General features: G+C 46.1%; 1 protein-coding gene and 1 pseudogene across 1 annotated transcript in view; both read right to left on the bottom strand.

The window, feature by feature from the left end:
• The window catches only part of LOC139382262 (otogelin-like), a 49199-nt gene extending 40671 nt beyond the window's left edge, over nucleotides 1-8528 (bottom strand). Inside the window, exons 1-19 of the mRNA XM_071126131.1 lie at nucleotides 8444-8528; nucleotides 6944-6986; nucleotides 6675-6720; nucleotides 6225-6303; nucleotides 5989-6081; nucleotides 4959-5235; nucleotides 4460-4665; nucleotides 3775-3899; nucleotides 3417-3523; nucleotides 2784-2890; nucleotides 2568-2693; nucleotides 2379-2487; nucleotides 2252-2298; nucleotides 1810-1955; nucleotides 1202-1334; nucleotides 850-1027; nucleotides 584-708; nucleotides 273-482; nucleotides 1-144 (exon numbers count right to left, since the gene is read on the bottom strand). The exon at nucleotides 1-144 is cut by the window's left edge and continues 25 nt beyond it. Of these exons, the coding sequence (XP_070982232.1) occupies nucleotides 1-144; nucleotides 273-482; nucleotides 584-708; nucleotides 850-1027; nucleotides 1202-1334; nucleotides 1810-1955; nucleotides 2252-2298; nucleotides 2379-2487; nucleotides 2568-2693; nucleotides 2784-2890; nucleotides 3417-3523; nucleotides 3775-3899; nucleotides 4460-4665; nucleotides 4959-5235; nucleotides 5989-6081; nucleotides 6225-6303; nucleotides 6675-6720; nucleotides 6944-6986; nucleotides 8444-8528 (2386 nt within the window). The remainder of the gene's footprint in view (nucleotides 145-272; nucleotides 483-583; nucleotides 709-849; nucleotides 1028-1201; nucleotides 1335-1809; nucleotides 1956-2251; nucleotides 2299-2378; nucleotides 2488-2567; nucleotides 2694-2783; nucleotides 2891-3416; nucleotides 3524-3774; nucleotides 3900-4459; nucleotides 4666-4958; nucleotides 5236-5988; nucleotides 6082-6224; nucleotides 6304-6674; nucleotides 6721-6943; nucleotides 6987-8443) is intronic.
• Nucleotides 8529-9123: 595 nt separating this feature from the next.
• Nucleotides 9124-13391, bottom strand: LOC139382252 (synaptotagmin-1-like; annotated as a pseudogene).
• Nucleotides 13392-14241: the final 850 nt, after the last annotated feature.

Below are 14241 nucleotides of genomic sequence, written 5' to 3'. Positions count from 1 at the left end.
CGTCGTAGTAACTGCCCTCAGAGCAGCCACACCCCTCAGCACAGTCGTCATGGTTACAGGTCTCTCCACTGGAGAGGGAGCGGCATGATCCACCGCAGGATGACACACAGGACTGGTACAGCATCCCACCCAAACACACCATCCCTACACACACAAATCTGAGTTACACACCTCCATCACACACACACGCACGCACGCACGCACGCACGCACGCACGCACGCACGCACGCACGCACACACACACACACACACACACACACACACAGACTCACCACACTCTGAGACGTGGGCCCTGTAGTTGACAGTAACATTGTGTTTGGAGCAGAGATAGGCATAGTGGGCCAGGGCCGTACACAGACAGGCATTACCACAGCGACAGGCCTGGTAGCGACACTGCTGCTGGTACACACTGGAACTGACGTAACCATGGCATGGAGAGAACACACTGCCCAACAACACCTCACACAGAGAGGCGTAGAACACTGGAACACACACACAGCTTTTGAGACGATATGTGGAGAGGTATTACAAGAAAACAAATGGAGGTCAGGTTAGAGTTTTGAGGTCAGGGGTCAGAGGTTACCGTTGTGCTGATTTATCTCACAGGGGTCAATGATGGGCTGGTTGACGGGGGCGGAGCAAGCAGATGAGACTCTCCAGGAGTTAGCATGGAGCTGGGGAGTCCCCTCTATCATCCCTGCTGGAGACCTACACACACAGGCCAGACAACATTTCAGGAATATTCTTAATGTAATACTCCTTTACTCAACTTCCTCAGATAAAAATGCCAAAAACCCATCTACTGATAGGGGTCAGAAGTCAGCATGAGAGGAAGTAGTGTTTCCTTACAGGAAGTCATCCCGCAGGTTTCCGTTGAAGGTTCCACAAAGGCCCAGGGTGTTGCTGCGCCATTGGCTGTCCAGCTGTAGATAGACACGCCCACCACGCCCGTCATATTGCAGACGCAGTCCAAGCAACGTCCTCAGCTGGACGAACACTGACGTTAACCTCCGTACCTCAACTACATCTACACACATATACACACATTAAGTCAGACGTACAATAAGGTGTTCTACAAAGCTGTGTGTTGGAACCGTTACTGTTCTCTCTATACATGCTACTTGATGGTATTCATATCCATATCCTTCTACATACCAGAGGAGTATTATTAAAGGAATCAATCAAGTTTATTGTATCATACCACCGGTGTAGGGCAAAGCAGGGGCGGGGTTGACCCCAATAAGCACTTCCCCCTCTCGGGTCAGAGTCACCTGGTGATTAACATCTTCATCCAGAACCACCGTCACTGACTGGATACACACCTGCTGCTGGGCCTACACACACACAAGTGTGTTAGGCTGTATATGTGTGTTACCTTTGTGCAGGTGGTATATTGCAGTGTGTGTGTGTGTTACCTTTGTGCAGGTGGTATACTGCAGTGTGTGTGTGTTACCTTTGTGCAGGTGGTATACTGCAGTGTGTGTGTGTTACCTTTGTGCAGGTGGTATACTGCAGTGTGTGTGTGTGTTACCTTTGTGCAGGTGGTATACTGCAGTGTGTGTGTGTTACCTTTGTGCAGGTGGTATACTGCAGTGTGTGTGTGTGTTACCTTTGTGCAGGTGGTATACTGCAGTGTGTGTGTGTGTTACCTTTGTGCAGGTGGTATACTGCAGTGTGTGTGTGTGTTACCTTTGTGCAGGTGGTATACTGCAGTGTGTGTGTGTGTTACCTTTGTGCAGGTGGTATACTGCAGTGTGTGTGTGTGTTACCTTTGTGCAGGTGGTATACTGCAGTGTGTGTGTGTGTTACCTTTGTGCAGGTGGTATACTGCAGTGTAACAGTGAATCTGCTGCCGCTGCGGCTCTTGGCCAAGACGTACTGACACGCTCCTGGCTGCAGGAACATCCTCCCATCGAACGATGTCACAAACACGTCACCTACTACTGAACACTCCGCTGAGAGAGAGAGAGAGAGAGAGAGAGAGAGAGAGAGAGAGAGAGGGAGAGAGAGAGAGGGAGAGAGAGAGAGAGAGAGAGAGAGAGAGATAGGGAGAGGGAGAGAGAGTGAGAGAGATAGGGAGAGTGAGAGAGAGTGAGAGAGAGGGAGAGGGAGAGAGAGTGAGAGAGAGGGAGAGAGAGTGTGAGAGAGAGAGAGAGAGAGAGAGAGAGAGAGAGAGAGAGAGAGAGGGTGTGATATTGTATCGTCCCACTAATGAGCTGTGATAATATACTGTATGACATGATCAGCTCACCTGTACAGTTGTTGTCCGTGCAGTTCCACACTCCCCCCATACACACACTGTAAACACACCACAGGTTAGTGACACACACACACACACACACACACACACACACACACACACACACACACACACTCACCAGACGCTGCAGCCCTGCTCCAGAGTGTGTCCCTGTGTGTATGAGGTGCCGTGGTAGACACAAGGACACTGAGACACAGCGATACACGTCCCATTCTGCAGAATCAACCCTGAGACAGACGGACACACAGAGCGTGAGAGGGAGTGTGTGTGCGTTTCTGTCTGTGTGTGTATGAGTGTATGAGCGTACCATCAGGGCAGTAGCATCCATCCAGACAGTGCAGGTTAGTTCCTAGACACTCCTTATCAAAGGTACAGGTTGGAGGGCAGCAGCTGATACAGTCTCTATGGACAAAACTCTCCTCACAGCCATCATCTATGGAACAGTCAAATGAAAGACTGACTGTAGTAATAAGTTAGCTCTAGGTTAGTTGAAGGTTTGGGTTATTAGTGTAACATTACTGACTGCAGGAAGGGAAGCTGTCTCTCCACTCTCGTACAGGGTATCCTACATGGCTGCAGGCTCGTGTGTACTCCACCAGCGCACGGCAAAACGTCTCCTCCTCATCTGACCTGATTACAGCAGACAACAGTCAGACTACACCCAGATAACCCCCAGACGACAGTCAGACAACACTCAGATAACCCCAGACAACAGTCAGACAACACTCAGATAACCCCAGACAACAGTCAGACTACACTCAGATAACCCCCAGACAACAGTCAGACTACACCCAGATAACCCCCAGACGACAGTCAGACAACACTCAGATAACCCCAGACAACAGTCAGACAACACTCAGATAACAGTCAGACAAGACTCAGATAACAGTCAGACAACACTCAGGTAACAGTCAGACAACACTCATATAACAGTCAGACAACACTCGGACAACAGTCAGACCCACACTCGGATAAACCCCAGACAACAGTCAGACTACACTCAGATAACCCCCAGACAACTGTCAGACAACACTCAGATAACCCCCAGACAACAGTCAGACAACAGTCAGAGAACAGCCAGACAACACTCTGACGACCTTGAGGAATCAAATACCCTCTGACTTATAGGACACATGAATACTCTGGAGTGACTTACACACAGAGGTCGGAGACACAGCTGGCCACGTAGGGGTTTGGGTCGATGTTCTCATGACAGGACAGGAAGGGGAAGAACAGGAGAGCACTGCACTTCTCTATGGCATCCTACACACACACACACACACACACACACACACACACACACACACACACACACACACACACACACACACACACACACACACACACACACACACACACACACACACACACACACACACACACACACACACACACACTTTTACATCAACATATTACAATAAAACACAGAAATAAGCACACATAACACAGGTACATGGACAAGCCAGGTTCAAGCAACAGGGTTCCAGACAGACAGACAGACAGACAGGTCTTACGTCCATGTCAGACTCAGAGTGGCAGGGTCCAGTGAAGTCTATGTCCACTAGAGGGCAGCCTCTTTCATGGGGCAGATCGATTGACCAGCTGTTAGCAAACACTGCTGGCTCCTCTGTCTGCACACCTACACACAGGCACGTACACACACGAAACACGTACACACGGTTAAGGTTCCTCCTTCTACATGCCTGACTATAATCCAATATAATAGAACAACTGTATATTAGAAGAACGACTCTCTCCTCTGGTTTCCTCTGTTCCATCTTTTCTCATTTACCTTCATGTAATTTAGCTGACGCTCTTATCCAGAACGATTTACAGGAGCAATTAGGGTTAAGTACCTTGCTCAAGGGCACATCTACAGATGTTGTACCTAGTCAGAAGTGGGATTCGAACCAGTTACCTTTCGTTTACTGGCCGAACACTCTTAACCACTAAGCAACCTTCTGCCCATTTCTCTGCTCTCCTCTCCTCTCAGGTTACAGGACTAGGGCCTCCCCCTCAGTAATAATAACTAGAATGGTTCCCTGTGGTACTGAGAGGAGAAAGGTTGTGATGGAGGGATGATTGGGTGCTGAGAGAGAGGATAAGAGATGGATGGAGGAGGGAGGATAAGAGACTGGTTGGACCCGTCTGTCCAGTCTTACAGTGGGCTTTGATGAGGTGTGCGAGTGTGTGTCTCACCGCGGGCTGTGGTGAGGTCATCGTTGGGCAGGTTGTTGTAGTTCCCACAAAGGCCACATGGGGTGCCATGGTGCTGTTCAGACATCTTCAGATATACTCCGCTCCCCCCGTCCCACGCCAGAGAGAAGCCAAACACGCTCTTCACCAGCAGGTAGTCAGCCAGACGCTCTATAAACACACCTCCTATAGTCTGGGGTAGGATCAGCCTACACACACACAGATACACACAGATTATTTTTTTTTTTTACGATGCTTTATTGTCACATACACCAGATAGGTGCAGTGAAACATATTGTTTTACAGGGTCAGCCATAGTAGTACGGCGCCCCTGGACAAAATGAGGGTTAAGTGCCTGGCTCATGGGCACATCGACAGATTTTTCAACTCGTCAGCTTGGGTATTCAAACCAGCGACCTTTCGGTTAATGGACCAACGCTCTAACTGCTCTTCTACCTGCCGCCCTACACACACACACATTATGAAGCACAAACACACACACCTGCGACCCCCCTGGTGGACTTGGTATCCAGAGATGTGGATCTCCTCCTCGTTGGGGAAGAAGAGACTGAGAGCCCTGGGACAGGAGTACACACTGCCCTCACACACACGGCTGTTATGGACCCACACTGTGTACTGAGGTGTGGCTGAGCGGCAGTCCTGGGCCAGTATGTAGGAGCAGGTTCCAGGGTAGTAGAAGTAGCTGCCATCGAACGTCTCATAGTGGTACTGACCCCAAGACCTGCATATCCCATCTCTGTCCTGGCCCTGGTTAGGAACTACACACACACACACACACACACACACACACACACACACACACACACACACACACACACACACACACACACACACACACACACACACACACACACACACACACACACACACACACAGAGTTGTGTATGCTTATCTCAACTCTGAATCAGCTTGCAGGTGCACTGGTCTGTCTTTGTGTGTAGGAGGCTATGGAGAGGTTGGTTGCTCACAGTGCCTGCTCACTAAAAGCTGCTCAGTTCCAGGAAACCCCTGTCTCTGCACTATTCCCAGACCTGCCAACTAGACCCACTGTGTAACAGTGGTGGTGCTGTGGTGGTACTTTAACCAGGTAGGTATTTGGTTAACAGGAACACTGTGTAACAGTGGTGGTTCCTGTCTGCCATACCCGGGACAAGAACCCAACAGCAACATTTCATATTACCGTTGCGCCACCAAACCCACCAAAACCAACCATAGTTGGGCAAGGGAAACACTAATTAAATTCTCAGGCAAGCTACAAGTATAGAGGCTGTACTAGATCCAGTTCTGATGTAGTCTACAGAAACTCAACCCTAATCTTTCAGACTTAATCACACACTATATGGACTAGGGGGTGTTTGTGTGTATGTGTGTGTGTGTGGTTATTAATTTAATGCAGCTTATTAATGATTGTTGATTGACGTGTCTAACCCTCATGTAGACACACACACACACACACGCACTAAGCACTCACAAAAATGAGACATGCATTGTGGAGTGTGTGTGTTACTCACTGATCTGGCAGCGGTCTCCGAGGGCCTGGAACTGTGCACAGTCACACACGCCCCCCTCCTGACACCAGCCCCCATTCAGACAGTCACAGTACTCTGGTAAAACACACGCAATCTTTCCTCAATCTTCTCTGGAAAGACTTTTGAGAACAAATGATTCTTTACAAGACAGACTGCTTTTCAGTCTTTTCTGTAGCCGCGTTGACCCAACCTCACCCTGTGTGTGTGTGTGTGTCTACCTGAGGAGGCATCGCGGGCCGTGTAATTATGTAGAACACTGCGAGGGAGAGCTGCTTCAGAGAGAAGAGGACTGAATGTCTGGAGAGGAGAGAGCACTGGTGAGCACACACATACATACCTACCAGTCCCAGTTTGTGAATCTGTCACACTGTGTGTTTAGTGTGTGTAGTATGTGTGTATCCAATAATGTAGTGGTAAAGAAATAGGTAGCCTGTCGCGGTGAAACAAGTAACAATCTGTACTTTCAATGCTACTTTTCTGTAAAAGGTGGGTAACAACCGTGCAAAACAAAATGTGGCCTTTACCCTCCACTACACCGCTGTGTATCTCTAGCCCTGTTAGTGTAGTTGCCCCAGTGTGTGTGTGTGTGTCCTACAAAGGCATCTTTGTGCTGGTCAGTGTGTTGAGTGAGTCCTGACCTCTGGTTCTCTTAGGTGTAGTGTACCTACCTCCTCCCCTAGGAGATCCCGTTTCCTCCGCAGTGCATTAGCCCTCCTGCGTGCACACACACACACACACACACACACACACACACACACACACACACACACAGAGAGAAACGTACATTATGAAAAGAAACATGCAAACTGAAGTAAAATGTACTTAAGACCACTTGAATACAGCCAAACACACACACACACCAGCTTGGTCATGACATTGAATGAATAAATCCCCGGAGGGGATGAGTCTCTCTTTTCCTTTCATCCACTCATCTCACCTCTGTAGTCTTCCGTCTGTCTCTGTCAGTTGGCTCTGAGCTTCTAAACACAAGAAAATGCCATCAATAAAACATCCCACACACTGTCACAATGTACAGGCTCCCATATCACTATCACAATGTACAGGCTCACATATCACTATCACAATGTACAGGCTCACATATCACTATCACAATGTACAGGCTCACATATCACTATCACAATGTACAGGCTCACATATCACTATCACAATGTACAGGCTCACATATCACTATCACAATGTACAGGCTCACATATCACTATCACAATGTACAGGCTCACATATCACTATCACAATGTACAGGCTCACATATCACTATCACAATGTACAGGCTCACATATCACTATCACAATGTACAGGCTCACATATCACATATCACTATCACAATGTACAGACTCACATATCACTATCACAATGTACAGACTCACATATCACTATCACAATGTACAGGCTCACATATCACTATCACAATGTACAGGCTCACATATCACTATCACAATGTACAGGCTCACATTTCACTATCACAATGTACAGACTCACATATCACTATCACAATGTACAGGCTCACATATCACTGTCACAATGTACAGGCTCACATATCACTATCACAATGTACAGGCTCACATATCACTATCACAATGTACAGGCTCACATATCACTGTCACAATGTACAGGCTCACATATCACTATCACAATGTACAGGCTCACATATCACTATCACAATGTACAGACTCACATATCACTGTCACAATGTACAGGCTCACATATCACTATCACAATGTACAGGCTCACATATCACTATCACAATGTACAGGCTCACATATCACTATCACAATGTACAGGCTCACATATCACTGTCACAATGTACAGGCTCACATATCACTATCACAATGTACAGGCTCACATATCACTATCACAATGTACAGGCTCACATATCACTATCACAATGTACAGGCTCACATTTCACTATCACAATGTACAGACTCACATATCACTATCACAATGTACAGGCTCACATATCACTGTCACAATGTACAGGCTCACATATCACTATCACAATGTACAGGCTCACATATCACTATCACAATGTACAGGCTCACATATCACTAGCACAACACATAACAAATATATCTACAACAACAGACATCTAATCTTCAAAATGCAGAACCATTCCAGCATATCAGTATAATCAGTATTGCACATATTTAAACAGCATACATAACAAGTATTTACACAACTACAGTGTCGGTTGATAATAATAACAGTAAAATGATCCGATATTTCATAATGTTCAAACGTTAATAAACTTTTTAAATCGAGATCACGGATATAGCGCAGATCCTAAATTGCTGGCCTCTGAAATTAAGTTAGTAGGCTATGGCACATTTAAAATGTCAAAAGTGCTGAAAGACTGGATAAATGAGACAGCTGTAAAAATGATGAAATTGGGATTATGCGCATGTGTCGTTGGGAGACCCACCTTGTGCTGTCAGCAGCTGGAGGACTGAATACCACGAAAGAAGAAACAGTTTGACTCTCCGCGGACCGTTCATCTCAGAGCTCATCCACCCGGATGTTAACGGAACATTTCACAGGACAGACTGGGGAGTAGTGATCTCTTTTCGTTACCGAGTTTCCCGCGGTTGACATCCACGCGCACAGAGGAAGTTGAGCGAGCCCCTCAGATGGATGATGAGTGCACTTGCGCGCAGGTGTTGGGTGTGTGTGTGCGTGTGTGTGTGTGTGTGTGCATAGTTTTTGTACCAAACAAGTGACATCAAACCAATTGAAAGACGGAAATACCGCAACTCTCTATGCACAGGAAAATAGTGGCCTAACTGAAGTAGATAGATTATCTGAGATTAGGACATTACAAATGCAATAACTGAATAATGTAGCCTACTTTAGATTTTTTTTTAAATGTAGTCCTACTTTAAGGTTCAATCTGTATGATTTTCAGTAATTCAACTTTAATTTTATTAGAAATAAGATCGATCGTGTGTGTGTGTGTGTGTAAAACTGTGTGTGTGCGTTTTTATATATATATATATGTGTGTGTGTGTGTGTGTGTGTGTGTGTGTGTGTGTGTGTGTGTGTAAGACGTTGACTCCCTCTGCTGGCCAGTGATGTGAATCTGATGTGAGTGAAGATTTACAGAGCAACAATCTTAGAATGTTTAATAACATAGTATAATGTACATGTTTCACAGTATTATCATGATATATACATGCTAATGTCCCAGATAGTAATGTGTCTTAAATACTTTACACAGTAGAGGAGGGGTTTGGGGGGGGGGGGGGGTCATGAATGGTGGATGGGTATCAGGGTTTGGGAGTTTATAAGTGGGTAGGAGTAGAAGGGCAAAGTCAGTATGCATCAATATAAAGTAGTCTTCTACAGAGAGCTGCCTAGGGATGTGACATCACTTCCTGGCAGCCAGCTCAGCGTTGACTTCATCCTCTGCTTTGAGGCCATGCCATTGAGCAATGGGCCGGCGGGGGTTGGCCAGCATGTCTGACCAATGACGGAGCTCTGTGCCGCTGCTGGCTCCGCCTAGAAAAACCTTCCCGATAGCGTCATTCTTCCCAATCTTATCATAGTCCAACACTGTCACTGCTACCTGCACCTTCTACACACACAAACACAGACACAAACCTATGTTCGAAGATCCTCAATGAGGAAGGATTCATTGTAGTAAGGGATGAGAGAGAGAGAGTGCATGTGTGTTTGTGCGTGTTTTTGTGTGGTGAGAGAGGATACCTGTATCTGTTCGAAAGGCACCTCGAAGCTGAAGGACTCATTGTAGTAAGGGTTGAGAGTGTTCTTCTTGATGCTGGTTTTCTTCTTCTTCAGTCTCTTTCCATTCTGCAGAAGGTGTATCTTTACATAGGGGTCTGACAGAGGAGACAGAGATCAGCCTAACACACACACACACACACACACACACACACACACACACACACACACACACACACACACACACACACACACACACACACACACACACACACACACACACACACACACAGCGCCTCACCTGATAGTCCTCCTACGTCCATCTTCTTTAGGTTTTTGGCCTCGAGGACGACAATGCTTAGTTTCCCTGCTGTAGGAACGTACCTCAGAGAAAGACAGATATCACCCAGACGCTCTGACTGGAGAGAGACAGAAAGGGGAGTGGGGAAGGGAGAGGGAGAGCGAGGGTAAGAGGTATGGGAGGGGGAATACTGACATTTTTGTTTTCTTCTTTCTTTCTGTGAATTCTTTGTTTAATTTTGTGGGGTTAAATGATTTGTAACTTTTTGACTTTCTTTCCTATTTATCTATATATATATATATATATATATCTCTTCAATATATTTTTTTTCACCATATTCCTAATTTCTCCATTCTCACCTCCTCTTTCTCTGCCTTCTTCAGTTCCCGCCACTCCTGTGTCATCTGACTGAAGTCCAGGCTGCTCATTGGTACTCGTAGCGCTCCAATAGCGTCGTGTTTAGAGAAACGGTCAAAGTCATACACTGTCATCACCAGAGTCCTGCCTCCCAGTTCACTGTACGGTACCTACACACACACATACAGTATGCACACACACACACACACACACACACACACACACACAAACACTTTGTTGAATGTGGAGTCAGTGTTAGGGTTTAGAGGTCAGAGGTCAGGAATTAGGTGTACCTTGAAGGTGAAAGTCTCATTGAAGGTTGGGTTGAGTGTCTTCCTGTGGACTTTAGTCTCAAACTTCCTCTTCTTGTCTGGCAAAAGGTAGAGTTTAACATACGGGTCTGAACTTCCCCCAACGTCCATAGCAGGGAGATCACAGGCCTGCAGGATACCTACTACCAACTACAGACAGGGAGGGGGGGTAGAGGGTAGGGTGAGGAGATGGTGAGGAAAGAGGGAGGAAACAGGGAGAGGGAGAGAGAATTTACCCACATCTATATCATGTCTCTGATGGAGTGATTTGTTGTTCCTCAGACTGGTTAATCTGCTGTTCCACTTGGTTAGCTGAATCAGATGTGTTAGAGCAGGGATTGAAACAAGGAGTCTTCACCGTGTTCTCTGTGAAGTTGTAGTCCAGTGAGAACTCCAGTCTGCCCAACTTCACTTCCTCTTTAGGCTCCTCCTCCTCCCTGCCAGTCAATCCGGTCTCTGTGTCACCCTCATCCTTCAGGGGCTAAAGGACACACACACACACACACACACACACATATACACACATAAATTAAACCTGATACTCAGTAACCAGCAGAGACATACACAGCCTCAGTTGTAATTAGCCTCTCTTTTTATGAAATGTTTCTGTGCAGCGCTCCACAGGGAGTTGATACTCTGCTATGTGTGTGTGTGTATGTATACCTCAGAGGTGCCTCCCTCCAGCTCAGTGTCCATGTTCAAGCCCTTCTTCTCCTTCTCTGTGTCCTTGTGTTTCTTCTTCAGACATTTCCTCCAGACACACAAACAGCATGACAACACCAGACACACACTCACCACGCATAGAGCTCCTATAGCCCATGAGGGCACTGCGCACGCACGCATGCGCACACACACACACACACACACACACACACACACACACACACACACACACAGTTAATAATACATTAATAGCAAATGTTTTACATAACACAGGATGGTTTCACTAGCTTGTGAGAGTATTTTATTTCTCAGTTGAGTACTTCAACTGCACTTGGTTCTAAAAATGAACTTAGTGCTACGAAGGCTCTAGAAACCCACCCCTGATTGGTTGTTACTCACTGTGGAGGGAGTGCAACTCGCTCATAAACTTTGTGGAGGTGTGGCCTCCGGGCCCAGGTTCTGGGGTTGCAGAGGCATTGGGGTTGATTAACAGGTGTGAGGGGCTGGGCTGTGCCGGGGTGGCCCTACGACTACTTGTCATCATCTAGAGAGAGAAAGACACAGAGAGAAGGAAAGTCTTTCAAAAAATGTCACTTTTTGCATCCAAACTAGCTCTGTCTTTAAATTTGAGTGAGTGGTTAGATTTCCCAGCCCCATCCTTCAAAATGCCAAACCGAGTGGCAGGGCAGGCTGTTTAAATTACAGATTGTTAATTTAACAGTAACTCACAGTACTGCAACATTCCAGATATCTGGACAAAAATGACAAACTTTTCAAATAGACACTTATTACAAAACTAGTGTGGAATACTGTATATTAATGATCAGCACCAAGTTTTGAGAAACATCCAGCCGTATGTGTTATAGAGTGGTCATAGTTGTGTGTGTGTCAGACAGCCTCTTGTGTTTCTGCTGGTCTGGCACTAAGGCCAGCTGTACATAAGATACACAACCCTGTCCCCTGTCAAACCTGCTGACAACACAACACATGGCGGGGAGGTGTGGGGGAAGAGAGGGGGACAGAGAAAGGACATCATGAGTGTCTGATCTCTGGAGAGAGGAGGTGAGAATGTTTTTAGTCCAGAGTAGGGAAGGTTCCAATTAACATCCTACCCCTTCACTTTGATCCCTACCCCTTCACCTTGATCACTACCCCTTCTGTGTTTTTCAGATCTGAGTCTGGGAAACTGACTCACTCAGCTCTTAACCTTCATCAATGTTAGCAGAAAATATTCAATGAAGACAGTCTAGCATTCTATAACTAGTGTAAAACAACATGTGACAATATATGTATATTTTTAAATGTAATACGCAATGACATTGATATCATCATGTCATCACTAGAGACACAACTACACTAATCACTGTTGCTAATCAGGAAGAAAATCACTTTGGATTTATTTAGGATGTTTTGCTTGTCTTCCGCATGCTATGCTACTAATAGGTAATACTACAAGTGCATGACAAGTCACTTCCATAGTGGATTGTCTTATAACGAGTTCGTTCCATCATGGCGAAACTCTGTCACTCACTCTAACCCACTCTCTTAGGTCCTCACTATAACTAAGAAGTTAGACCTGCCTGATTAAATAAAGAGTTAAGTTGAAGATAACATACTGTAACATACTGTAGATGGTTCGGATATCCCCCCATTTACAACCAAAACTGGAAATGACATTAACCCTGATCCACAGTCAAATTTCTATCCCTAAACCAACATTGCAACCCTGACCGACTGTAATCTAACATTTACCCAAAATTATAACCCTAACCCAACTACACCCGTCACCTCAACCACCATCACTGACCACACCTTGGGAGAGAAAGAGAGAGTTAGAAAGAGAGGCGAGAGGGAGTCTTACCTTTGTGTGTATGTCCTGGCCTTGGTTCTGACTGGCTGCAGGGTGGAGAGAGGTATGACTCTCAGGTACACACACAAAGAGAGAGAGAGAGAGAGAGAGAGAGAGAGAGAGATGACAGGATGAGGAGAGGATCAGAAAAGAGGACGGGAGGTGAGGAGGGGTGGCAGCTTCTTGTTGTTTGTTTTAACCTTCTGTTCATTCAGCAGAGTCTCTGAGACAAGGAGCACAGGTATGACAGGAAAGAGGGGAATGAGAGTAAGAGAGAAAGGAGAGAGAGGGCATCTCTGGTTGGCTGTGTGAACGTGTGTGTATTAGTATGGGGATATGTATGCTGTCCGATGGGGTGGGTCCCAGGGGGTTGAGTCCCTCTAATCTAAGCCCTGCTCCTTGTGACCTCTGCTGCGCCCTTACAGGTCACCTTCGCTGGGACATTGGACATGGATGAATATTCATGGTTTGGTGACATGGCTTTTTATAGGCTCGTTAGCATACTGAGACTTCAGCAGGAGAAAGCATCTACATTCCAACTGGATGACTGGTATGCCTGTGTGTGAATGTGCATGCATATACTACATATACATTACTGTTTGTATGTGTGATTGCACATGTACATGTATATACTGCAAACCGGTATGCATTGTGTTGTGTGTGTGTGTGTGCTTCCAGAGGTCGATACTCTATGTGTAGATGCTGCTGCCTGAATTAGAACTGTAGGATGCAGTTTCTGCAGCAACGCTGGTATCAAGTTCCGGCCCCACCCAGTTCACCTTGACCAGAGATAGAGATGCACCAATTGACGCACATACATTAACACACACATACGCAGAACTCAGACCTCTGTGAAGCAGTATGATTTCAAACCTGTTGTTCACCTTGCCGAATATTCTGTAGACAGAGCCATTGTATTGATTGATGAATGTGTCCAAGGTGAAGATAATCAGTGATTGTAGGTGCTATATGAGGGTCAGTAGTTTAGATAAGGTTCTAAGATTCCCCAAATGTATTATTTTTCCCGGTTCATTTTTAAAATAAACTGAATGGCAATTCAA

The sequence above is a fragment of the Oncorhynchus clarkii genome, chromosome 2, assembly GCF_045791955.1.
Source record: "Oncorhynchus clarkii lewisi isolate Uvic-CL-2024 chromosome 2, UVic_Ocla_1.0, whole genome shotgun sequence".
Lineage (NCBI taxonomy): Eukaryota > Metazoa > Chordata > Actinopteri > Salmoniformes > Salmonidae > Oncorhynchus > Oncorhynchus clarkii.
This window is presented reverse-complemented; position numbering and strand designations above follow the sequence as displayed.